Source organism: Eleutherodactylus coqui, chromosome 6 (genome assembly GCF_035609145.1).
Source record: "Eleutherodactylus coqui strain aEleCoq1 chromosome 6, aEleCoq1.hap1, whole genome shotgun sequence".
NCBI classification, from domain to species: Eukaryota; Metazoa; Chordata; class Amphibia; order Anura; family Eleutherodactylidae; genus Eleutherodactylus; species Eleutherodactylus coqui.
This window is the reverse complement of record NC_089842.1, coordinates 95,333,719-95,360,929: the sequence shown is the minus strand read 5'-3', so window position 1 is coordinate 95,360,929 and position 27,211 is coordinate 95,333,719. Positions and strand designations below refer to the sequence as shown.

Here is a 27,211-nt window from a genome sequence, read left to right as displayed (position 1 = left end):
TAAGAAAACAGTTCACAAAGATAAAACCTTTTTAACAAATTTTCTTTATTTAAAAATACAAATTTAATTAAAGGCAACTTGTCCGTGAAATGTGTTTGCAATACAAAAAGGAAAGAGAATTAACTGTTCAGTTCATATTCTTGCTTTCCAACAGACTCCCCTCCACATGCACTCACTCAAGAAAGGCACAATACTCAGGTGCATATGGAAGCAAGATCCATAGGCCAATAACGCCCACAAAGTCTATGTCACATGATACTGCCGATCTAGTGACAACATATGACATAGGCTTTATAAACTGTGGGTCCATGCCCTGCTTCATGAGGAAATCCTGTGTATACCACTGGCAATAAAACAATCTTAGCATCACAAGACACAGTGGTCTATGACTAAACAGATCTCTGTGGTGGCAGACATTTTATGACACAATGACCTATGACTTAAAGGGGTACTCCATTCTGCACAATCCCCACATGCGAGAAGAGTTCAATCTACAGATCATAAGCTGTTCCCCCTGCGGAAACCCCCAACAATCAACGGTGATCTGGTGGAAACCTGGCAGTAAGTGTTCAGTTTCCCTGCAGTGCCACCACAGGAAAAAGTAAGCATTACACCTAAATGAATAGGTTGGGTGTGTAATGAAAGACTGGTTCTCCAGAGAGAGTTGTTCTTAGTAACCACTCCGGCCAAGAAATGAAGGTCTTGAACTTGGGAACATCCTCTATTAATGCCGAATTCCTTAACCGAGTAGATGAAAAGGTGTTTCCTAAGATGGACAACCCCTGTAGTACACCTCTGTGGAGGCAGCCATTGTGTGTACAATCTGCTTTATGGCTATGGTTTCATTCACCAAAATAGCTTCCCCATTAAAACAAGTCAACCAATCTTCTTATTTCTTACATGAATGGAGTAACATTAAGAAAAATATCATTGCACATCACCAAGCAAAGTAGTCGCTCCTTGTAATCTGAAGATTCTTCTTTGTCGACCGCTCCGTTATATATTTAAAAGGACCAAGAGAATGGTGTGTTCATGTACACATACCACCGGTCATTCGATATGCACAGCATGTATTGTTTTAACGTTTCATTAAAAGTCTTAATTCCCTCTTCATTGTGACATGGCCGACGTTGTGCTACCTTGAGTGTAAACTGTGAGGCCCTAGAGGAGAGAACCACTGGCTTCCAGACACGAGGAACGGTTTGTAAAGTCACATTGTCACAGATGTAATGGAATTTCCTCGGGAATAGCACTGTTGGAAATTGTTGTGTAGTCGAAGCAATTACATTTTAAAATATTCAGCGGAGCTGAACTAAACAGTTCTAAGTAAGCAAGAATTGGGTAAAGAATCCCCTTCTGGTTCTGATTCCAGCTGGAACATTTGAAATTTTTTTTAGTTTTTTTTCAGTGTTATTGAAGAGTCTTCCCTCATCGAATATCCCTGAAATTTTAATTTTCACACATTACACAGAATAGTCCAAGCCACACAGAGAGGGGGAGAATCATACTAAATTCATGTCTTCCGGTAGTACTATGTCTGTGCAATGGATTACAAGCTCATATTTAATTACAACTTCAGCTACCGAGGCTGTGTCCCAGGGTCTGGACAAAGCCGTCTCTTCCAGTAGAGCGTAAACATTAATAAAATCCACCATGCCGGTTCAGTGGTCTTCTCTTTGGTAATGGTATATCTCAGTAGTATTATTAAAACCCATAGACAATGTATTTTGCTCCAAAGAAAATATTCATCCTCTCGAATCACTCATCAATCATACAGAAAAAAAATCATGCATCATGTTGACTCGGCAACTTCAGCTCGGTTGGTTTGATCTTGCAGAACCTCTGTGCCAAAAAAAAAGCAAAATTAATGTGTTGTTGATGGATTTTAAACAACTAACTAGATATTCTAAATGAATAGTAATGGATATTGCATCACTGAATAAATGTGTTGTCATTGTAGCAGGATCAACTAATTAGATTCTATTATCAGGACGAATATAGCAGAAAACTGCTATAGGGGACTCTGAGATAGTGGTTGCATCAGCTTAAAAGGGGCCTAAGGTTCCATCTGTCACATAGTAGGACACCAGTATTATAAATTACATATATAATGTGCAGCCCTGTTACCGATTCTGCACTGGGCCCTAGGAGCTCCAAGTTACCGGTATCTCCCTTTGTCTATATGGAGGAAATACACAATAAAGCGTCAATATTATTCTGTAGGAATGTTCATTAGAGATGAGTGAGTGTACCCGCTAAGGTAAACTACTCGAGCGAGTAGTGCCTTATGCGAGTCCCTCCCCCTCGTCTCTAAAGATTTGGGTGCCGGTGGGGGAGAGCGTGGAGGAAAGGGGGAGATCTCTCTCTCACTTTTTTCCCCCTGCTCACGCCCGCAACTCACTCGAATCTTTAGAGACGAGCGGGCAGGCACTCACATAAGGCACTACTCGCTCGAGTAGTTTGCCTTAGCGAGTATGCTCGCTCATCTCTAATGTTCATACATCCAGTGGTCTACATGGAGGTCTCCCATTCACACTGGGCATTTTATATACAGCAAGGTCTACCCAAAAAGGTTGTATTACACAATGAGGCACATTTATCTAAAACTGGCGTTTTACAAGCCGATCTTAAATAGGTTACGTCTGCACAAGATGCACCAAATGTAATAAGAGGCGCAAACTTCTTATGATATTTAGCGCATCTTGGGCTGGCAATTGGCCACTTTCTGAAATCTACGAAAGGTAAAACGTGCTGTAGATTTGTGCTGTGAGATACCCAGTTTCTGATATAAATTAGAGTAAAATGTGATAGCCTGTGGCCAGCCCCGCTGTTTTTTGTTTTTTTTTTACAAGAGTAGTGCAAAAAAAAAAAAAAAAAGAAAAAAAAGAAAAACCACAAATTTTTGAACAAATTGGATTTGCACAAAAATTTGCGACTTTTTACCAGCAGAATTCTGTCGAAATGCTTTTATGAATTCTCCCCAATGTTTTCAGGGCTTCTGCTAATATATTAATGCACCCGTACTAACTGAACTATGATGTGCAATCCAGATCCATATTACTAGCCAAATTTCACATGTGATTGTGACCCAGACCTAAGGCAAGTATCGGATGTGTTATGTTAATACGTATCCCTAAAATAAAATCTAATTTTTACAAGATTCATGAATCTGAGTAAAACATCAACACCAACCGTATTCACTGCTACTCTGCCTTTACAGAAATTCATTAAAACACTGCTGACGAGTTAACAGGTCTTCTTGTGGTAGCACACAAAACATGGCATTTGAGGATAGGTCGTCTCTCGATAATAAAACTGTTTAAAACAGACACTAAAAGCACCAAGTTCTTTACAAAACCTGTTAGTACAGCGCCTTGCAGTTGCCAAACATGCAGATGGAGGTTTATCGTACGCTTTAATACCTGTGATAAGGTGGAGGGGGTGCGTCATATGTGCCCGATGCCTCCAATGCCTCTTCATATGATGGTAACCCTGGGGCTGTGGGTTCAGCTATTGGCTGCTGGTTCAGCGGGAGAGCTTCAGGAAGTGGTGTATTACTAGTGAGGTGCACAGGAGCCCTGGAAGCAAAAGTGGAATTAAAAAAGGATTGACAATAAACGAGCTTAACAAGAATGATGTGATGGGGCATAGTGTTCTACTTAATGACACAGCCATCTTTTTTCATTTACACATTATTGATGAAAAAAAAAAAGGGGGGGGGGGGGGTTTGTTAAATGTTAGCATTAACATAGATCACACCGGCTCAGTCCGCCTCTTTGACTCGGAAGCTACGTGTCCCCGACGCGATGGTATCCCCGGTGGTGCGGCAAGCTGCTTGAGAATTCTCCCCACTGTCATCTCCCTGCTCAGCTTTGAATTCTCCTGCAGTCAGCGCTGTGTAGGTAAACACTGCGATTGGATCGAGCGCTAGCCAATCACAGCCGGTGCTCGATCATTCACAGCCATTCAGTGGATGACATCGCTGAATGGTTGTGATTGGTTTATCGAGCGCCGGCTGTGATTGTTTCTTACTGAGAACAATCACATATTACAAGAGCCATAGCATTTTTATTTCCCCATTGTCACTGAGAGTTTTTTTTGCAGCACAGGTTGCAGTTTTCATTGCCCCATTGTAGGAACATCCAGCTTTTTTTTTAAATCACATTTTATTCTGTTTTTTTTATTTTTTATTTTGTAGGTAAGAAACAAAAACAGCAATTCTGGCATTTTTATGGTGTGGGATAAAAATGATCATTTTCATAGTTCAGCTCATTATACGTGTGGCACTACCAAAAATGTGGGTTTTTCTTCCAAAATAAAAAAAAAAAATCATGTTTTTACTTTTTGGTGATTTTTTTCTACCTATAAAATTTATTGATGTTTTTTTACTATTTTTTTTTTTTACAGAAACACAGACGATTTACAGAGGAAAAGTCCACATAGTCCGTCTAATCTATCCTTTTCTTATTTACTTTTCTATCAAGCATTAGATATTATCCCAGGCATGCTTATATTCACTTACTGTTGATTGTCCAGCCACATCTGCTGGCACTTTGTTCCAATCATCTACTACTCTTTCAGTAAAATCAACAACTTCTGGCATTTTAGTCCCTCTATGGGACTTTGCCATGCAATCGCTCCTATGATACATGACAATACTTCATTAGTTACCATTGCTTCAAAAAGTATTCCATCCCAAAGTGATGACATATCACTAGGACATACCATCGCCTGTGATTGATGGAGGTCTGGCTCTGTTACCCCGAAGACCATGAGAATAGAAGTTGGGACAATGGTGGTTTACCGCTCCATCTACTGTGCAAGATCACCCAGAACAGCTGTACTGAAGTTACTGGTGCCATGCTCGAGGTCCATGTTCTGCAGGCGGTTAGCAGCACAGCTGTGCACTGAAAACCCGTCAAGGAGCCGCAGGGCTGGTTTAGTGCTGCACGGCTTTTACCTGCACAGTCATTACCTCGAATGAAGATGTGCTGCAGTTTCCTGCACAGCTGGTGGCCAGGAGCAGCACTGAACAGGGAAATCTTTAAAGGGGACATAGCACTAAACCGGCACTTGGAGCCTTTTCCTTCTCAGCAGTGTCTGGGTCTTAAAGGTCATGGATGAGATTAGAAGAACCTAAAATTTATCACCATGGTCAAACGTACGATTGCGGGTTTAAAAAGAAAAAAAAATACTATTCGCTATGCAACCAAAAATTGTTACATTTTTCATGGCAGTCTATGGTTTTATTTATTTTTTCTGCAGGGGGAAAAAAAAAAAGTAAAAAAGTGACAGTACTTAATTCCAACAGTAGAAATGGACCAGGCACGGGTTAATGGCTCGAGTGCGGCCACTTTCCAGTTTATAGTATTATCAAGAGTCTTTAGATTTGACTTTGTGTCTATGCACCAATACTTCAGCTTTTTTTGCCCAGGACGGCTCCTGCTGTGCCGCTCTCCTTGTGTTTCCCATAGACTCTCAGCGTCCCCACACATGCTATATGGTAAGTCTAATCCTATACAACACGCAGCACAGCTGCTGGCCAGATGTTAGCACAGCAGTAGAACAAATAATTAAAAAAAGACTACTAAAGCAGTACAAGACAAATATACACGACCACCAGCTTTTTGTATTTTCCAGTCACTGCTAAATCTCATTACTCTGATGGTCTACTATATACAATATAAGTGAAATAAAGACAAAAGGGGCAAATTCAGTAAGCCTGGCATTTCCAATGCCAGGGTTAGTAGAGTTTTTTGCGGTGCGCCATGCACTTACTACATGATGAAGCACATGCCTCCTCATGTATTCATCATATCCCTGATTCCTTTGTGTGCCTTCAAAGAAAGGTGTGACCTGGCAAACATTTCTGGTATAATGTCTGCTAGTGTTTGGCGTAAATTATACATAAATCTGTTAGTCCGGGCAGCCACGACCCCTCCCGACAAGCCCCACTCCCCTTGCAAAGAAGAGTCAGTGTGAAAAGAAGAAATGTTGCCCATGTTTGTGCACTTACCTGCTTGCGGAAAAATGTGTGCCTTTTAGAACACCAGAAACTGATGTAAAACATTTTTTGAATGTCCCTTCTCCTTAGGCTACATTTACACGGATGAGAATCTTGTGTGAGTTTTGTGCATTGCAAGACTCACATGAATACGAACTCCATTCTTTTGCATGGCGTTATTTCCATGACCGATTTTCTCCCCCTCGATGCTGCACGAATAAAAGCCACAGCATGACCTATCTTTTGGCGTTCAATCAGAATGACTCGCCCATGGTTTTTAATTTTGGCCTTGAAAGACGAATGATGTGCATGTGAGTGTGATTTGAGGTTTCCCATTGAAATCAATGGGAAACATGATCCTATGAGGTGCGTGAAACACACGTCCGAAGATCACAATTTCACAGAAACGATGTGAGGTGTTTAATAAACATCCCCTCACATCGGTGTGAAAACCGCACGTTGGCAAGCGCGATATCGGGCAATACATGGTAGTGGTCACAAGATTCCACGGAGGTGCAAAGTGGCAACCTAAAAGGTAACTTTACACGGCATGGTTATGGCTGGAAAAAGCTAATTCATGCGATTAACTTCTGTGTACACGCAGCCGCCAACAGCAAGAAATCACTGACTTGCCAAAGTTGCTTGGCTTTTAGCAGAACTAAAAACAGAGCGACCATCAAACTATGTAAGCAGGCGGTCGATCAATGATTGTCCATTTATTGTGGATGGAGGCACAACGATCTCCAGCCTGCTCTGCCTACATTCAGAGAATGTTTATCGCTCCTGTGTAAGGGCTTATTCACACGGGCGTATTGCTACCTCATATTACACGTGTATTTCCTGTGTGTAATACGTGGTGAATAGAGGCAATAAAAGTCTATGGACTTTCATTCTTCCATTCACACCTGCGTTGGAACCGCGATGGGACACCGCGTATAAAATGCAGAAGAAAAATCGCAGTATGCTCTATTCCCCAGCCCTTGAAAGCTGCATATGTGATCTGAGGGCAGAGCGAACGGGAATGGATGAGTACAACATTGGGAGACTCACAGCGTTGTATTCATACACCCATGTGAACGAGGCCTAAAGCACAGGACTGATCATCGGGTAGTAGTCCATACGACGGCTGTGGGGTGCTTATGTGCCCAACAGTTCGGTGTACTACCGTAGTACCTTTTCTCATTGACTGTTGCAATCCCACATGAAATGCTCAGGCGGGGCAGGAAGTTACCTCCCATAGAGGCACTGTTGGATGGGCAAAACCTGACCATCATATCGTAGGTCCCCAGTCTCTTAAAAGGACCACCCAGAAAATTATCACACCACTCTTAGAAGGAAAAGTTAATTGTTGAACCACAATGGTGTGCGTCATTCCACAAGACAGCCCCCGTTACAAGTAGGCCAACATTTTGATGGTAGTGTTGGGGGGGGGGGGGGGGTACTCTATTAGATCAATATACTATATTAATTAGGCATACGAGCACTTCATAGCGCACACCTACCTCCCGCGTCTTGTCCGCTCCTTGGCTTTGTATCGCACACAGTACACAATAAGAACCACTATCATTACTAGCAATACAAGCCCTCCCACCAGTCCTGCAACCAGGCCGGCAACATCCACAGCGGGGGAGTTTCCTGCAAGTACAGAAATGAATAAAATGTGGCAGAAATTAGGCCATGCAAATCAACCAACACCCACATCCTATACAAAGTATACATCACACAAGTTATGGAGGAAACCATAAAGACCGACTTCTTAGCAATGTATAAGAGACAAACACATGTTAGCATGGAGTGTATGATCTAGAAACCATGAAGAAGCACATTCCAAGATAGAGCAGATATGAGTGATGACAACCATTGTACAGCACTGCAGAATGCATTAGCCATATATAAGCAATAAATGACAGATCTTACATAATTTAGTCATTTACATCAGTTGGATGATCTATTGAGGTCAAACAAATTAACACTTAATTAGATATGACTTGTGCACTTGATCACTTAAGGGTCCTGGCAGCGTTGTACAAGCTATACCAAGTGCTTTAACCTAATGCCCTAAAATGTTGTGTGCCAAATGTTTCGATGACATACTGTCTGCAACAGGAGGTTCTCTGGTTTCTAACTTCCCAGTAACCCTAGAGGCTCAGAGTGTAGACTCTGTCCCACTAGAGGGCCAGAAAACTTTACAAGTATGCACCACTTATACCATATAGGCCTCCTTTGCTGACATATACTACCCTACCTAATGTATTTAGACACCCCTAGCCAGAGGCGTAACTTGAAGCTCCTGGGCCCCAATACAAAACCTGTAACAGGGCCCCCAACTATAATGCTTTATTCATAGTACTGGGCTCCCTATATGGAGAAGAGAGGCCTTATGGGCCCCCCAAGGCTCTTGGGCCCGGGTGCAACCGCATCCCCTGCATCCTCTATAGTTACGCCCCTGCCCTTAGCAGTAGAATGCATGGTGTCTTATTAGTATGTCACTTGTCCTAAACCATGAAATGCTGACCCTTGGAGGTTTGTTTGGTTTAACATGCCTCATTCCAAGCAATTTATGGAGTTTACACATGGTATCATTGTTGGCTGTCACCTTAGTGGACTATTAATTTGTGACATTTCCGCTAAAACCCAAGTCGCCAGATCAACTGTGAGTTACGTGATCACAAGCTAGAGGAGAGAGACGGGCCATGCCTAAACCAAGAGGCGGGCAACCCAAAGTATTAACTGAAAAAGGGACAAATGACAGCTGGGAGGGATTGCGCGGACAGCCCCCTTTGTCACTATTTATGAGCACACTGACTGTCTTTAAGAGAGTGGTAACCAAGTCAGCGTCGGCACCATATGATGGGAAATGCACGCTATTGGCAATATGAGTTATTATTGGGTACTGAGTGCAAAATGGTGAGGAAAAACTTGATTTTTTTTAAATTTGCGCAAGGCCGCAATATAACAAAATGTACAAAAAGTGAAAGGGTCTGAAGACTCTCTGAGTGCACTGTAGATAAACTGACCAGTTGATTATATAGACATAGTCTGGTGGAGATGCTGCTTATCTGTATGCAGTGCAGCTAGTGCATGACTCGCTCACACAAGATGTGGGGAGTTGTAGGCTCATTGCTGGCTTAGGTCCCACCAGAGATTCATCTGCTCTCCTGTGGGTCTGTCCGAGCCTCCACTAGCGTTGGCCTGACCGCTCCTCCCATTGAAATGAAGAAGAGCAGTTTGCATTGGTATCAGCCACGTGTGTACCCTTTCTTTATTCTAGAAGCACATTCCCATGGTGTAATAAAGTAGCTAGGCACAGCGATTGACTTAGGGGCCTTTCACACGGGCCGAAATTGGACCACAGGATGCACCACAAGCCTCAGTATATTACGCATTGTAATCCACAGGCTACTTGCGGATTTTGATTCGGAACTGGAAATAGGTTAAAACCTGCCCGCAATTCCACATCAAAATCCAGAGTTAGACTTGCGGATTTTGGTGTGGAATTAAGCAGCTGCAGATTTGGGTGTGTCCTGCAGTCTAATACCGGCCCATGTGAAAGGTCCTCTATTGGAGCAAAATACACAAGGACTGCCAAATATGCAAAGGGACAAGGTGGAACTAAAAAAGCAGCAAATTAGCCAGGACATTATTCTATATAAACAGGAGTCTACAGAGACCACATAGACCGTGCTTCAAAGCTTGTAGAATGGCTACCTAAGAACTACAATAGGAAGAGCCGCTCTGGAGCACATACAGCTGCTCTACTGTACCTTTAGGAGCATATGTAGGTTCATTACCTTGATTCCTAAGCAGAAGCTAGAGTAAAGCTGTTGATTCAGCAGTGGTTTGTAGTGACTGAATGAACATTCTGAGCAAAACGGATAAACTGAGGAAGATTTATTAAAACTGTCTGAAATTTACCCAGCTTAAAACCAGAGCAGGCAGGCAGAAGCTGTGCCAAGTTTAACGCCGCGTGCCGCACACCGAGATAAATCTGTTGCATCTTTCCAAGCATATTAGACACTTTTGCTTATGCTGCATCGTGGTTGATTTACTTGATAGCAATATTTATATAAAAGGTCATTAATAAAATCTGGCACATCTTAAGACTCCTTTTACCTGCACCCCCTTTAAAGGAGATGTCCCGAGGCAGCAAGTGGGTCTATACACTTCTGTATGGCCATAATAATGCACTTTGTAATGTACATTGTGCATTAATTATGAGCCATACAGAAGTTATAAAAAGTTTTATACTTACCTGCTCCGTTGCTGGCGTCCTCGTCTCCATGGTGCCGACTAATTTTCGCCCTCCGATGGCCAAATTAGCCGCGCTTGCGCAGTCCGGGTCTTCTCCTCTTCTCTATGGGGCTCCGTGTAGCTCCGTGTAGCTCCGCCCCGTCACGTGCCGATTCCAGCCAATCAGGAGGCTGGAATCGGCAATGGACCGCACAGAAGCCCTGCGGTCCATGAAGACAGAGGATCCCGGCGGCCATCTTCAGCAGGTGAGTATGAAGACGCCGGACCGCCGGGATTCAGGTAAGCGCTGTGCGGGTGGTTTTTTTAACCCCTGCATCGGGGTTGTCTCGCGCCGAACGGGGGGGGGGTTTAAAAAAAAAAAAAAAACCCGTTTCGGCGCGGGACATCTCCTTTAAGCACCTTTCATAGCTATCTAGTGAAGAGCAAAAAAAAAGTGACCAAGGCCAATTTCACACGGGCAAGTGCGATATTGGGCCATGAAGCACGGCCCAATTTCCCGCTCCCCAACATGCAATTTTGCCACGGATTTGAGGCGTTTTTGTAACAAAACCATTTCACATCGCTTCGGGGAAGTAGTGATCCTCCACCGCGGCTGACAGCTGTGGCAGAGGATCGCGAAGTGTCTCCTATTGTTTTTTGCCCCTGGCCCCATTGAAAGCAATAGGATGTGCAAAAAAAAGAATCCTTTGGCAGTGCACAGCTCCCTCACCAAAACGGGCCATTTAAAGCTACTAACATTCAGTAAAGTCCCATAATGGATTATTGTAACATTTTGACCACTTACCTCCACTACCTCCTTGCCCGTTGTGTACATAGGTTTTCCAAAAGTCTTTCTGAAACACAAAGACATACAATACACATTACTAATTTCATAAATACAAATATTGTAGTCATGTGACCATAACTCCTAGTGACCAACCCGTTTTCATTGGTACTATACTAGGATAGATAGGATTTGTTTAATTGTTTTCTATTCTTCTTTATTTTTTTAATAAAGGCAGGCTGAACTCAGCGATTCTGTATTTTTCCCCATAATGGAACATTTTGCAAGAGAAAAGGTTTTTTCTTAACATGGGATTTTGTATATTTTTTTTTTACTATAAACTTTTTTCTTCATCATGTTGACTTAACCATGCGATCATTTGATCACCTTTATAAAACTGAAGGCATCCTATGAGGCCCTGCATTAATTAGCCCTCTACCTCACCCTCCCTCCAGCTGCCATCATGGGTGCATGCAGGGTGAAAACTAATTGGTTGCTGCGGTCCCTATTGACTGCAGCATCTAGGGAACTAAACAGTCAAGATTAACAGTTCCTCTGATCTCAGCTCGGATGTCATTCCACATGGTGCTGTCACATAAGGTCCCATAGCACTGCCATAATATGACGTATTAGCGGTTATTAAGTGGTTACTCTAATGTCTAGTAGGCTGGACATGTGAATATAAATATTAAAGAGGCTATACAGGATTAGTAAAACATGGCCGTTTTCTTTCGAAGAGAACGCCACACCTGTACATTGGTTGCGTATGGTTTTGCAGATCAGCTCCTTTCAGTCTAATGGAGCCAAAATGCAATACCAGATCCAACCTGTGGATCAGTATGCTGCCGTTGCTGGAGAGGCGATTTCCCAAGAGCTAATGTCTGTCTGAAAAGACAGCCCCTGTCCATATACCTTATAGGAGTACATGGCCATCATAGAAGAGAGACCCGTTCCCATCTATGAGTAATTCCTCCTAAGGCAGCATACCTACCCATGTATTGCACGCTTGGTAATTTATTTGCATGGATGTGGCCAATATAAAATTTCTCCTAAAAAGGGGTATATAACCAGATGCAGCTTCCCTCAGTGATACTAGTGCATATATTACAAAGTTGTAGAATCACAGGTACTTAAATAAAATGTAAATTTCCGTTTGCAAACCATATCAGCCATTGGCTTGCAGTGCATTCTGATGAATCACCACTAGAGGGCACACATTGTTTTTCCACAGAACAAAAACTGGCGTGTTCTTTATATTGTAAAGGTCACATAAAAAGCTAATTTTCCCTTCAATAAATCAGAATTTTGTTTTTTTTTCTATTAAACCTGATCAGGAAATTCCAGTGTGACTTTTTAGCATGCATCAAAACAATTAGAAAAAAAATATACAGATTTATGAGATTTTTTTTAAATTTTTTTTTACTGGTGCAGTGAAGGGAGACATAACACCACCCTCACAGTCAGCAACCAAATCGCAACTGTAGCAAAGAAGCAACTGATATCAATTCCCAAGTCATAAAGCAGCCAATATAAAGTCAAATGCATTCCATTCATGAAGGACATTAAACAGGGCACAGTGAAGAATAGATGCCAACATCAGCATACAGCCTTGCCATCACATACAATACACATAGGAGGCAAACCTGTATCAGCCAAATAACCTCAAAGAAATGGAAGACTGTCACAAAATTTTGTGACCTTCTCCCCCAAACAGCCAATATATGTCAAAGATGTTGCAGCTTGGCCATGCTATAACTACGGTCTCGTTATCTGTCGCAGCTCTTTATCTTGTATTAGATGCAACAAAAAACTATTTTAATATTGCATCAACAACAGGAAATAAATGAAGTTAAAATGCTTTCTACTGAAATTCTAACCCGCTTTGATGCACAGCAGTAAGTGGGTGATGCAATGGAGAAAAAGACAAAAACCCCAAATTGTATTTATTTCACTAGAATTCTTCAATTTTCTTTTAATATTTATTTCTTGGCTGGATAAACATCATACAAAACGCTTGTTCTCCATTGCATCATAATTATACCCCATGCAAGCAATGCCTCTCCCTTTATAGAGCTCTGCAAAAGGGGTTTTGGTAGTAATAGCCATCTGGCAGCCTGTCAGCAAATCACTGCAGGCACAGTTCAATCAGCTCTCGGGTGTCCATGGCAACCGCACTACCAGACCTGTCAATCACACGGATCTCCATCATTTATGGGACTGGATTACGTGACTACACAGGAGCTTGATTCTTCCATTGCATTCAATGGCCGATAGGTGAATTCAAAACTGAAACGTATGGAAGATGTGTCAGTATTTGAAGGAAATTAAGGAGATCATACAGAGAATTAAGATTTTTTTTTAAGGTGTATTTGCAGCCATTGTGAAAACAATTGCTGGGCACAAATGCTAATCAGAGATCCAGATTTGTTTTTTAATTAAATATGGTCCCCAGTTATCCCCAATCTACCTGTTATTTTTCACACACTTACAAAATTCTATTATCATATCCTGGGGTTGTGTCTTTATAGTGTCTGCATTATGCTTAAAAGGGTTTTCTGGGCCAATACTATTAATGACCTATGCTAAGGATAGGTCATCAATAGGTAATTGCTGGAGACCCGATGCTTGTGATCCCCAGAGATGAGCTGGTTAACCCTTTCCAATCCAATTTGTATCCTGGTTTTCCTAGGGGGTTTACTCTCTTTCTGCCGTTATACAACGGCGCTATATGCTGGCTAAAGCCAGTACTGCATGAGGTGACACGTTGGATAGGCTCCGACAGCAGAGAGGCTGGCAATATACAGCAAGAGAACCCCGACGGACGTCTTCCAACATCGGAGCTGTACAGCCTTAAATCATAATGTCTTCAGACATCATACAGTGGATTGGAAAGGGTTAACCGGCTGCCTGTCAGTGTAGCGGGACTGGCCGTGGGTTATAACAGACGGCAGCAGAAGTGCCCTAGCTGGCTTCACGCCCATTGAAATCAATGGGAGCTGAAGAGACTAGTAAATTTCCATATTTTGGGGAGGAAGTGCTGGAAGTGTAATAGCAGACTTCAGTTCCCATTGCTTTCACTGGGAGGGAAGGCCACTAGGGCACTTTAGCTGCCACCCCGCCACATACATCCTGGGCCCGCTTGCACTGACAGCAGGACGGGTGATCAGCTCATTGCCAGGGATCCCAAGGGGCGGGCCGCTGGCAATTAACCATTGATGACATCCTGAGGATATTCAGACGATCAGGACTGCCAACTGGAAACCAAATATAGCTATCAGCCATCTCCAGCAGTCCCATACAGATGAGGCGAGTGGCGGCTCGCATGCCACTCCATTCATACGGATGGACACTGGACCGCCATTCTTATTGTGCGGGGTCCCAGCAGTCAGACCCACACCAATATGGACCCACCTGCTATCCTGTGGATTATGCAAACACAGCTGCCACACATTTTTAGCCCATATTGGCCATTTAAGTGTTCAGGTTTTCAATGAGACTGCTTCAAGAATGAATGACCTTTCACAATGATCTCAGAACAGTAATTCGTGTACCGGCTGATCGCACCATTTACAATATACTGAACTACTAGTGATTATCGTACAAAAATTTCAAATACGACCAACTTCTTTCCAGTCTGTCATTGATTGGCAAAAACCACTGTTTTTGAGATAAATCATGTTTTGAGCAATGGTCACCTTTAAAGGGGTTGCCCTCCTTACAGCTAATGTTAACCAATGTGTCTAGGATAAATATACGACACCCTTTAATTCATTTTCTAATTAATAATAATAAATAATAATTATTTGTATAGCGCCAACATATTCCGCAGCGCTTACATAGACATGGGGGATACAGAAAGACAAAAGCACAAAAGTTACAGAACCATGGTTACATAGTAATCATTTGATGGAAACAATAGGGGTGCGGGTCCTGCTCCAACGAGCTTACATACTACAAATAGTGGGGTGATACAGAAGGTAAAGGGGCTGGAGATGTGCATGGTGTGGCGAGGTGTCAGACAATGGTCTGACATTTAGCCGTGTGACGGCAGAAACTGTGTGAGTGCAGGGGCAGTTGATGGTGGCTAGCAGGGATTGAAGTTAGTAGGTCAGGGAGCATGTTATCAGGGGAGTACAGAGGGGTTTGGTTTAGGAGATATGGTAGGTGAAGAGGTACGTTTTTAGAGCACGCCTGAAGTTTTGTGAGTCCTGGATTGCCCGGGTAGCCTTTAGTAGCGCGTTCCAGAGGACTGGTACTGCTCTGGAGAAGTCTTAGAGGCAGGAATGAGAGGTTTGAATTAAAGGGGCGCTCAGTCTGGTTTCGTTAGCAGAGCGGAGGGTGCGGGCTGGGTGATAGATTGAGATAAGGGAGGCAATGTATGGTGGCGCTGCGATGTGTAGGGCTTTATGGATGAAGATAGTGAGTTTGAACTGTATTCTGTGACTGCCACAAGGCAGAGGCGTCAGTAGCGGCTGGACAGGAAGATGAGCCTGGCTGCTGCATTCAGGATGGACTGGAGAGGGTAGAGTCTGGTGCAGGGGAGGCTGATCAGCAACGAGTTGCAATAATGAAGCGGAGAGTGGATGAGGGCAACAATAAGCGTTTTTAGTGTGTCCACGGTGAGAAAAGAGCAGATTCTTGCGATGTTCTTGAGGTGCAGCTGACATGTTCGGGCCAGAGATTGGATGTAGGGGGTAAAGGAGAGATTGGCGTCGAAATAAGACCCCAAGGCAGCGGGCATGCTGTCTGCGAGTTATGGTGGGACCACACACTGAGATGGAGATGTTAAGATGAGGTCGGTTAGTAGAGTGACCTTTGCTACATCTGTGAAGCCACTCTCCTTGGTCAGCAAGCCTTCCCTTCCCATTCACAAGGCGATTCAGTCCACGTCTACCATGAAGGGAATATGTGACCATACAATTCACTCAGCCTTCCCCGCTACACCTATACTAGTAATCTCTGTGCAGTGTGTTACTGTGGAGTAGGCCCCTCCATCTTACGGGTGGAATCACTTTCTGGACAGGAAGGTAAGGGTTGCTGACTAAGGGGACGGGACTAAATGTATATAGAAAATGAAGTTTAAGGGGAAAAAATGCATTAGTAAGTGTCATGCGTTTTCCTTATACACACATTGGTGAACATTAGTCGGAAGGTGGTCAGCCTCTTTAAAGTTCATACGCTGCTAGAACTACTATTCTAAAGTTCCTAATTCTAGAAGAACGCCATGTCCTTTGTAGGGAGTCGTCTGAAATATTAGATCTTGGACAACAATAGGTTTGCTGAAACCCAATTTTACACGAAAAAGAAGGATAATCGTGAAAAGCTTATGTCAGAGTAACCCGTGACGTAAGCTGAGTGAATCATGTGACCTGCGGGAGTGCAGAGTGCTCCAGTAGATGCAATGGTGAACGCATTGAGCATAGAACACACATACTGAATATACACTTCAGCAACATGGGACAAATTTAAATGTAATAGAATGATAATACACATATCTAGTTCAATGTTAAGTGAACCAAACACATCGAATGCATTACCGAAGCTTATCCCAACTTCTACATGCTTCTAAATCAGCAGACTGAGAAATTGCTTTTTTTCCTTGACTGGTACATCTTTGCAGTTTCTGCATCCATTTCAAAACGGTATAAAACTGTCTGTTGAGGATAAAACTGGACCATAGCTTCTGCATTGGGCGCTGCCATATTTGTGATCTGCTTTTTGAACATCAATTTTGAATGGAGTACAACAAAAGCACTCCAAACATGCTTGGCTGCGAGTACTCCCGTAATGATGAATGCTCCAGGCATGTGCTCCAGAGATGCTTGAGGTAATGAGCGAGTGAAGGAAAAAATATTGGGATTTAGGTGCTGCTCCCCAATGAATGTCCTAAGACAGTGGGATAAATTATCTAACTTCTCTTTTATTAAATCAATTAGGGGTTAGCTTCTTCATCAGTGCTGCTGGGTAGATTATCACTCTCGGGGCTGGCGGATATGGACGCAAAAGTCCTGGCATCCCACACCTAGTACCATCAGCACTTTTGGGTCCATATCCGCCAGCCCCAAGAGTGATGTTCTACCCAGCTGGACTGATCGAAAAGCCAACCCCTCAACGCACATCTGCTGGTTTTAAATTGATTTAATGAAAGAAGTTGGGGGGGGGGGAAAAATGGTATTTAGGCACTGCTTTCCAATAAATGTCATAAGAAAAGTGGGCTAAATTATGCTTCACTCATTCCACATCACCACCATTGGTGGATCCATCTGGTTGGCAGCGCCTCCTAGTGTAATTTGGGCCACACATATTCAAATTATTCTTCAGCTCCTTTTAAGGTTTCTGAGTCCTGGACATCTCTTGCGGAGGAGAAATTGCAGCATACCGCGATTTTGTTCAACCTGCGAATGGACGGCTTCCATTGAAGTTAATGGAAGCCATCCGTCCCACAGCCCTTCTGCAATCATCATAGCAGAAAGTTTGCGGGAACAGTGTCGTCGCCTAGTAATGGTGTGGCTTATTCTGACTGCGCACGTGCGCCGGCTGATCCACAGAATAGAAGACGCCGGACAGGTACACGGGGGGCTCCGGCTGGGCACAAGGTTGGATTCCGCATGCGGAATCCGACCCGCTCGTGTGCAGGCGGCCTTAACTGCACTAGGCTTGCTTCACCCCTTATCTCCCTCTCTTCGTCCTGAGGTATTGAATAGGCTGAGCATGTTTTCAGCAGCCGGGTACCACTGACGAAGGCTCTGTGCAGCCGATACGCGTCTGGTCCAGAGATGTGTATACCTGGCAAATTTTAAATATATTTAAATAAAGGAAGATTATACATTTTATTCTGCAAGGAAGCGTGGATGACACTTTTTCCTGCATGGAATTTTCTGCATGTTTTCAGCACTCTGAGTACAATGATGAATATGCCTAAAGACTAACAGAATAAATGGTTACATTTAGTGATCAAAACGAGGTTAAAAAGTTGGATAGAGTGTAAAGGCCCTTGTAGACACAATGATTTACGCAGAATACAGCTGATACTATTGTTTCAGTTGTATCCCGTTCCCTGATGACAGGCTGGGTATGAAGAACAGAGCGGTCCAGCTGTGTTCTCCATACCCCGCACGGAGCGCTCAGCTGTAAAACAGCCGTGCGCACTGAGCAGAGAACAGTTAGATGTAGAAGACAAGCGGGGACACAACGATTATCGCTGAAAAACATTTTTGAGTGATAATCGTGTCTAAACCAGGCTCCAATTTCTTCAAGCAGATACGGTCTTCAAATCATGTTCCCATTGTCTCCTCCATTCAAATATACCCTGTCATTTCAACAAACTTTGCATAAATCAATAGTTCAAGCAAATGAGAAACTTTGTATATCCTTTTAGAAAAAATGCCTCTTCCTCCACTTATAAAGGCTTTTCCACGCCAGCAATTCATTTCCATTATTTTGTCTCATTGTGGGATATTGTTTCAGCTTTGCAGCCCATTTAAATGTACTGAAAATGGAGACCTTCAGCTTTAATCCATTTCTGTATTTTTGCCTCCATTTCATTTTCCACACTGGAACAAAAACGCAGACTGTTGCACTGTTTATAGTTACAAAAAGAGATCAGGTTTTTCTTGCATTGTAGTCAATGGGAGACCGATGTAAAAAGGAAAGCAATCCACTTTAAAATTTCCAGTTCGGTTTCCTGAATACCACAAGAGGTTGGAGGGAGGGTGGAATTCTGTAACTCAGTGGTTATTACTGTTGCCTTGCAGCGCTGGGGGCCCAAATTCTCACCAAGGATAACATCTGCACGGAGTTTGTATATTCTTTTTCTTCTTCTCCTTTTCCAGGGAAGGAAGAACAAGCATGGTGGCTCATTAGCACTGCTGCCTTGCAATGCTAGAGTTCTAGGTACAAATCTGACCAAGGGCAACATCTGTCTGGAGTTTTTCAAAGTTCATGCAGATGTTGTCCTTTGTGAGATTTGAACCTAGGACCCAAGCATCACATGGCAACAGTGCTAACCACTGATCCACATTCACTGAAGAACCACCACATTATCTTCTCACTAATCAGTTACTGTGCCTAAAAGTCCATCTCTAGGTGGATCAGTTCCCAGTGCATAAGAAAAACATACACAGAGAATGCAATGTGAAAGAAGCCTTACATGCTGCCCATGGGAATCAATGGAGGATGGGAGCTATTGCAGAGTGAGATAGCACACAAAAGATGTCGATGGCTCACCCTATGCTGTATTCACAGCTATATTGCTCAGTACAGCTGTATAATGTCCTTCATGCTGCTGCTAATTCTGAATGTGTGCTACAGTGAGTGAGAGGAGCAGGATCTCCTCTGAGTACACAGTGTATGGGAGACATCATAGCAGATAGTGCTTTGTGAGCTGATGGATGAAGACTAAAAATCAGAAATTGAGCCAGCAGAAATGCAAGTTACGCAATAGCCAGATATAGTGCTGCTCATCACGTTCACATGACAGTTAAATTCTGAAAAAAGGTCACCTGAAAGGAGCTTGTCTTCTGTATCCCCCACTCGGAGTGCAAGGTGATTGCTCGACGTTTGAGCGATCACTTTGCGCTGTAAAGAACACAACGACTATTGCTGAATAATCGCTCCCCTGCGTTAGGGCTTAGTTCAGGGTTTACGTCTCTCTGCTTAGTACTTGGAAGTGGGAATCAGGCCAGTTTCACACAAATCTCTCACGAATAGGAACCCCATTCTTTTTAAAAGGGTCATACACATGAGCTATTTATTCCCGAATCTCATCACGATGCGGTACATTCTATCTTTGAGCGTGCCCTCGAATTGCATTGCACATTGTTTTCGATGGAGCCGGCGAAGCATTGCAGCAAGTGCTAGATGCATGTGAGTGCGTTGCAAAGTTTCCCATTGAAAACAATTAAAAAAAACACTCCACGATCCCCCGCTGCGGCCGGCAGCCGTGTCGGAGGACAAAGTGATGCACAGTGGTCTTAACACAAAAACGCCTCGCATTCGCGGGAAGATCACACATTGGGGAGTGAGATATCAGGCTGAGTTTTACAGCCAGATATCACACTTGCCTGTATCTACTTAGCCTCAAATGGGAAAAAAAGGATACATTTTTTCCCCCGTTTATTTCAATGGGTTTGAAAAAAAAAACAAAAAAACAAACAACAAAAAAAAAAAAAATACAGAAAGCAAATGGAAGGGCTTCATTCTGGTTCCATTCCGTTAGATTTCCATTCTTTTGGACGGCAAAATAGCATTTTCCAGTCCAAAAAAAACCCCCTTAAACCTAAAAGCAGCGAAAGAAGAATGCTTATATTTTGATTGTTTTAGGTTCCTTGATTTCAGGTCTTCAACAAAAATTCTCATATGAAAAAAGCTTAGCGGTATTACACAAATAAGGAGAGGGACATTGTAGAACGAGATGCTGAGGCTGGGAGGCAATGAAGTAATGCTCAAAATTTGGGACAGAAAACTCTCCCTCAGGGAACAGTAAAATTAGATGATTTCAATCTGTCTTTATTTGTTTCTGCACAAAATGTTGTTGATCTGTTTGAAGGTAAGGTTTTTCATTTATTTATCAAGCCAGGGAGGAGAATGACTGAATAGAAACATCTGTGGAAACGGAATTGTCTTAGACTAAAACGCCCTTGAAAGAGGGAGAGTAATCCATGTCCAATATAAATATTTTGAAACAAAGGGTTCATATTGAATTCAATAAATCCCCGGAAAATACATCCCCTTTACTTCTAGAATTAACCTCATGAGTCCTATTGGTAGAATGGACTTTCCCTAATAACAAAAAAACACAAAACGGTCGGCAACACAGAGGGCAAATCCTCTAAAGTATTCAAAGTTAAAACAAAAAGTGCTTTGCTTAAAGCAAAAGGTTTACAAGTAAGCGCAAATAATCGTTAGATGAGCGATTTGCATGATAAATGTTGGGTATAATGTGTGCAGCGAATGAACAATTAGTGATAAAATCATTAAGATTATTGCTGATTGGATCTTTCATGTGAACCCGAAAATCACCGTTCAATTGGCTGTTGCATTGTTTGATGTAAACGGGTGCCCTAATGATTTGCTGTAGAGAAAGAAGTGGCAGCAGGGTTGACAAGAGGCATAGTTGTGATCCGGTGAAGAATAAAAACTTCCCAATTAAACAATATACAATAACTACTTCACTGTTGGTCACAGTGACATTATCTTGCGGGATATAAGGACCACAGCCTATGTGGAGCATTTGGTTCACTAGTTCACCATCCCTGGCATTTAGTTCATCATTCAGGAGAATGCAAATGCAATGAAAGAAAGTGCACTCACAGTTTTCTGATCGTCTTCAAAGCACTCCCGAGCCTCCTCGTAGTTACACACCTCCTCGTAACATTCCCGCTCCAGATTACCCTGCGTGAACATCTCAAAATCCCAACTGTTGTACCGTAGCTTGCGGGTAATGAAGGAATTTGCATCTTCATCCTCCAAGAACACTAAAAGAAGTTGGAAGAATTCAGGGCAGTCTTAGGCTGGGCCCCCAGATTGCAGCAGCCCCGTGTAGCTAAAAGCACACCCACCTGCAGTGGCCAATAACCACATAATTTTAGTGGTGGAAGTGTTGGCACAGTGCGGGTGCCAGACTTACACACAAATTTATATATTAAACACCACACATAAAAAAATGCATTCTGGAACAGTGAAAGCCTTCATTCCATTAGAGTCTAATGTCGTTAATCTCCCCTTTCTTCACGTTTCCCCAGTCGAATAGAAGTTATTGCAGCAACATGCATGTTTACTTCTTTACAGACCATTAGGACATATGCTTCACTAGCAATCTTGAACTCCTGGTCAGGACAAGGCAGATTTCACACCCCGCACACAACTAAGGCCACTCTCACACAGGCCGTGCTTTACAGTGTAAAGAGCAGCGTTTCAAGCACCGCATTAAACACTGTAAAGCGCCTCTATTCATGTCAATGGGGTTTCTCAGACGAGCTCGTACGGTTCCAACGCCGTGTTTCTCGAGCACCGTCAGTCCTTTTTAAACGCGATGCATCGCCCACTAAAATAAATGGGGAGAGTTTTTTAATGCTGTCAAAAACGCAGTAGAACGCTGTGTCCCAAATATAACACTGCACCAAAAAGTGAGCTAAGAAATTAACCAAAAATGGTGCTTTTTTGTTGGAAACTAAGCCAATTAAAAGGTGATACAAAAGACTGGATGTTTTTAAAATGTAAGATATTTATCATGTACGTTAAAGTCACTGTAATAAATCTGGTGCATTTTAAAAGGGTGTTTTCCAGTTGTAAACTATTGATGGCTTATTCTTAGAATAGGTCACCAATAGTAGATCGGTAGAGATCTTCTGCCTGGGACCCGCTCTAATAAGCTGTTTGCCAGACCTGTATGCTTATGCATTAAGTAGATTTCTGCAGGAAGCACACAGCTCCATTCCCACTGCAGTGGCCAGGCTTGGTATTATAGGCAAACTTCACATTCACCTAAATGGAAATTACACTGACTGTAATACCAAGCCAGGCCACTGTGGTGGAAACGGAGCTGTGTGCTTCCTGCAGAAATCACCTCAATGCGCAGAGAACAGCTGATCAGTTGGGCTCCTGGGCAGTGATACCCTGCCAAATCACTACTAGTCTCTTAACCTAGGGATAGGCTATCAATAGTTTACAACTGGACAACCCCTTTAAGACTAAATCTGGACTGTCTACTAGGCCTCCCTCACACAGGCATTTGCAGAAATGCAGCAGTTTTCAATGCTACGTTTACTACAGTTTCAGCAGCGTTTTCATTCATTTTTTGACAACGTTTTGGAAAACGCAGTTAAAGATGCTGAAAAAAAAAAAAAAAGAATCAATACTCACCTAGCTGGCGCTGTCCTGGTCCCTGTCCTGCTCTCCAGAGCTCCCGGCATTTGTCATCACCAACAGAGGATCTTTTGCTAGTGATGGGGTTTGAAGACCGTGCCTCCAGCAAGAGATTGCTCTGATTGGCTTAGCCCGCTGAGTATCAGCAGGCTCAGCCAATCGCAGCCATTCATTGAATGGCTGTGATTGGTGGAGCTGGAGCTGCTGAACCAGTCAGAGCAATCTCTTGATGCGAGGCGGGGGATTTCAATCCTCACCACAAGCAATAAATGTTTTGTTGGCTCATCACGTGCCGGCAGCCTGCCCGGAGCTCCGGAGAACCCGACGGCGCCAGCTAGCTGAGTATTCCTTTTTTTTTCTTCAAAGGTAGTGCAGCTAGTGCTTGCATTTAGCGCTGCTGTAAACGTGGTACCAACGTTCTCATTCATTTCAATGGGCAACACAGGGCTGAAAACGGCAAAGACAGAACACACATCACTGTCAAAGCGCAGCGTTGAAAATATTGTGTTTTGACGCTTGTGTGAGCAACACCATTGAAATGAAAGGGAGCAATGTACAGTGCAGTGCTGAGAAGGCAGCGCTAAACGCTGTACAAAAACGTCTCTGTGAGGGAGGCCTTAGACATAATCAGTAAATAAGGTCCAAACAGATTTACAGGCTTAAAAAAAAAAAAAAAAAAAAAAAAAGGTTGGCATTCTTTAAGAAACAGCAGTACACCTGTCTATGGGTTGTGTCTGGTATTCCTGCTCAGCTCCATTGAAGTGGAAGCGGCTGAACCGCAATACTAGACACAATCCATGGACACTGAGCACTGTTTTTGGAAGAAAGAAAAAAAAAATCTTTTTTTCTAAAAAGGTTGAACATTAGCAGAATTGTTTGCATGGCTTATACATCAAGTAAATCCCTGTACATTTGGGAATTAAAAGGCATGACACTGGATACTGATCAGATTTAAGAAGTGCTCACCTGCTCTGCCTGACTTTGGATCAAACAGCACCTGGGGATCAGTAGCAGTGCCAGTGGTGACAACAAATACCTGAATTAGCAAGAGGCATCCTTCCCACAACATGGTGCAGCCCTGTCAAAGAAGAGCAGCAATTACAAAATAGGTCACCACAATAAAAGTTAAATTCAATATTTTACTACTTTTCAGCAAATTGTACTACTCATTTTCAGGTTTTTTTAAAATCACTGTTTGCTGTTAGTAAATGTAAACTAGGATTACACCAATCAGCTGATCAAGTGACACAGCTTCATAGCTTTTTAAAGACTATGTAAACCTTTGTGCATGAAAAATAACATGTTACAAAGTTCCTACAGAGAAAAAAAACCAAACAAAAAAAACACAAACAAAAACCCCACACCTATCCGTTTGTGTTTTTTTGCATGGCAATTTCCTTCTCATGCATTAAGAACGCCTCATACTTGGTTTGCTTGCTTTCCTATATTCAAGTTGCTGGTTCATGGGTGTTCCCAGCACTGATCAGCTCGTCTGTCATGGAGGTGCACAAGCTCAGCCTTCCCCTCTCTTTTTTGAGGTTGTACAGCATAGCCATCTCTACTCAATACTACAGTTATTTCTCCTTCTATCTCATCTATGAGTAGCTGCTGGCCCATTCTCCCTCACTGCATATAAGAGCAGAAGATTTTGCTGCAGTGAAATACAGCCCTCTGTAACAGTAGCTTTTTCTGCTTTGTGTGCCACCAATCTCCCCCACCATCCCCTGGCACATTCATACAGCCCTCTGGAATAGCTCAGTGGAAAGGCAATGAATACAGATTCACAACAGGAATCAGATTTGCAAGGCTGGGGAGTCAACCAGTTTACTCCCACAGAATTGCAGTCCTCCAGTCTGCAGTGCCTTGGAAGACGATACAAGCATAGAAATAAAGAAATCAAGCAGTCATGAAAACAGTAATGAAAACCAAGACAAAAACTTTAGGTTTCAAAAAACACTGATTAAAATAAAAAAAAAATGCAATGGTATACATAATCTTTAAGAATAATTGTGCCCTGCACCCATCTCACTTGGAGGGCACAGATTTAGCCTCTAAATGAAGCATTTCCATTCATTGAGAGCAAGCAGGTGGTTACTAAAAATGGCTACACATTTGAGCTGTACATTACAAAGTTGCAGAACATTTTTCACAAAAACGAAACATTTTAAATCAAATTCCCAGCATTCATACTCAAGAGAAGACCAAATGTTTGCAAGGTCTGGGAAAGCCTCACATTATACTGTACTACAACAGCTATTTCGAACTAGTTACAGCCCCAACCAAGGCCATACATACCGACCATGCAGCTAGCGTAGTGCCCTTTTAATACACTTCCAGATTGTTCAGCCCTATTTAAATAGGCGGTGTGAACCTGCACACTATGTTGACTCCCAAGTGCTGCGCACAACAAAGTGGAAAATGTACATGGAATAAGAAAATTGGATGGGTCTTCGGGACTGTCTGTCACTGATGGCTAGGAATGAGGTGAAGTAAAGCAGGGCCTAAATTTTATCAGTGCTTTGGGTCCCCAGTCCTCTTTACTGGCCCCTGACTTTCATGAAATACAAGACGATAACTTTGTGTTAAGCTCTGAACTCCAAACACACACACACACACACACACACACAGTCATCCTACTCAAAAACATTCCTTGTGTGATTTTCGAGGTTCCTTGAGCATGGATCCATTAAAATGCAGGCTCACGGAAAGCAAAGTAAGTCAAATTCATAAAAACTTTCTAGCGCTGAAGAAATGAACTATCTCCTAACCCATAAGGTGAATGTACCGCATACATGTCACTGGCAGACAGACAGGAACACTCCTTCATAATGTTTGTATTAGTCATGTTAGGATTGTCCCTTTAACTCTTAGTATACCAGTGTAACTCATTGCTCTGCACAGATAAATTAGGATTAAAGGGCCACTCCATTGAATTTTTCCCCCATTCATTATGTAGCTATTCCATCAGTATATATAAGCGAGCTATATATAATTGTTACCTTGGTTACTTATTCATTTGTATCTGAAACTAGTGGCCACTGTTTCTCCTCATGCAATCTCACTCTGACCAGTTCAGATTTACTTGGGTTTGGGTGTTGAGTTTCTAGTCAATTTCTCAGACTGTGTGATGCTATTACATGGACCTTACCACAGTCACTCCTATCACAGTTACTGTTGATGATCACACAGCTCCTATCACACAGTTATGATAGGGGAGATCACAGCTCATCCTCCTGACTGTATACTTATGGTTTGTAGCTTATTTAGAAAATGTTAAAAGTAATAATTAAATGGTTCACCAGCAGGAAGAAATCTAGCGAATGCATCATGAGATTAGTGTGAAACCAAAAAAATCTCACCATCAAGATTGTGCCCAATAAGCAGCAGACACTAAGGCTGGGTTCACACAGGGCGTAATTGCCACGAAATATCTGTGCGGACTTTCTGCATGGACATTCCGCCTGCGGCTTTAATCCTGGGATTAGCCAGTAAAGTGGACGAGATTTGCAAGTGGACTGTTCGTGCACGATTCGCTCATCATTAACTTTCAGCTAGCCGCACGCTGATTTCTCAGCGGGATACCGCTGATACTATTGTTTCAGTTGGTATCCTGCTCTGAGAACACAGCAGGAGTATGAAGACAGCACCCCAGCTGTCTTCTGTATACCCAGCTCGGAGCGCTCAGTTGTATAACAGCTAAGCGCTCCGTGAACACAGCAGGTGTATGCAGAAGACAGCGCTCCAGCTGTGTTCTGTATACCCCGCTCGGAGTGCTCAACTGTATATCAGCTGAGTGCTCCGTGAACACAGTAAGAGTATGCAGAAGACAGCACTCCAGCTGTGTTCTGTTTACCCCACTCGGAGTGCTCAGCTGGATACCATCTTAGCGCTCCGAGAACAGTAGGTCTCAGAGTACGTAAATGCACACAATGATTATCGCTCAAAAGATTGCCTTGGAGCGATAATCGTTGTGTCTAAATGGCCCTTAAGATACACTTTTATCATCTATCCATAGGATAGGTGATAAAAGACTGATCATGGCAGTCTCACCCGAAGATCCCCTACCAATTCTGAGAACGAGGATCCTATGTTCTCATTTTTTCATCCCTACAGGATCACTTCTCCCAACCTTAGTGATGTCCGTCACCTCCATTTTCCTTCTTCCCTTTTAAATCCTTGTTTTGGCAAAGAAATAGGTGTATACACAGTTACATGAGCAAGAGGCACATTTTTAAGAAAAGAAAGGCATTAATACATTCAACTAGGGTAGCAAAAGGTAGGGGACAGATGGAAAAAAAACATGAATCCATGATAAGACTACAAAGTTT

General features: G+C 42.8%; 1 protein-coding gene across 1 annotated transcript; it reads right to left on the bottom strand.

Annotated features, from left to right (window-relative positions):
* Nucleotides 1–27: 27 nt before the first annotated feature.
* On the bottom strand, nucleotides 28–25,197 carry PRRG2 (proline rich and Gla domain 2). The gene is made up of 7 exons (XM_066607195.1): nucleotides 25,179–25,197; nucleotides 23,850–23,961; nucleotides 21,330–21,493; nucleotides 11,040–11,088; nucleotides 7,507–7,639; nucleotides 3,423–3,578; nucleotides 28–1,842 (listed from the first exon to the last, which is right to left on the bottom strand). Exons 2-7 carry the CDS (start codon nucleotides 23,950–23,952, stop codon nucleotides 1,812–1,814), a joined length of 636 nt encoding a protein of 211 aa, XP_066463292.1. The 5' UTR covers nucleotides 23,953–23,961; nucleotides 25,179–25,197; the 3' UTR covers nucleotides 28–1,811.
* Nucleotides 25,198–27,211: the final 2,014 nt, after the last annotated feature.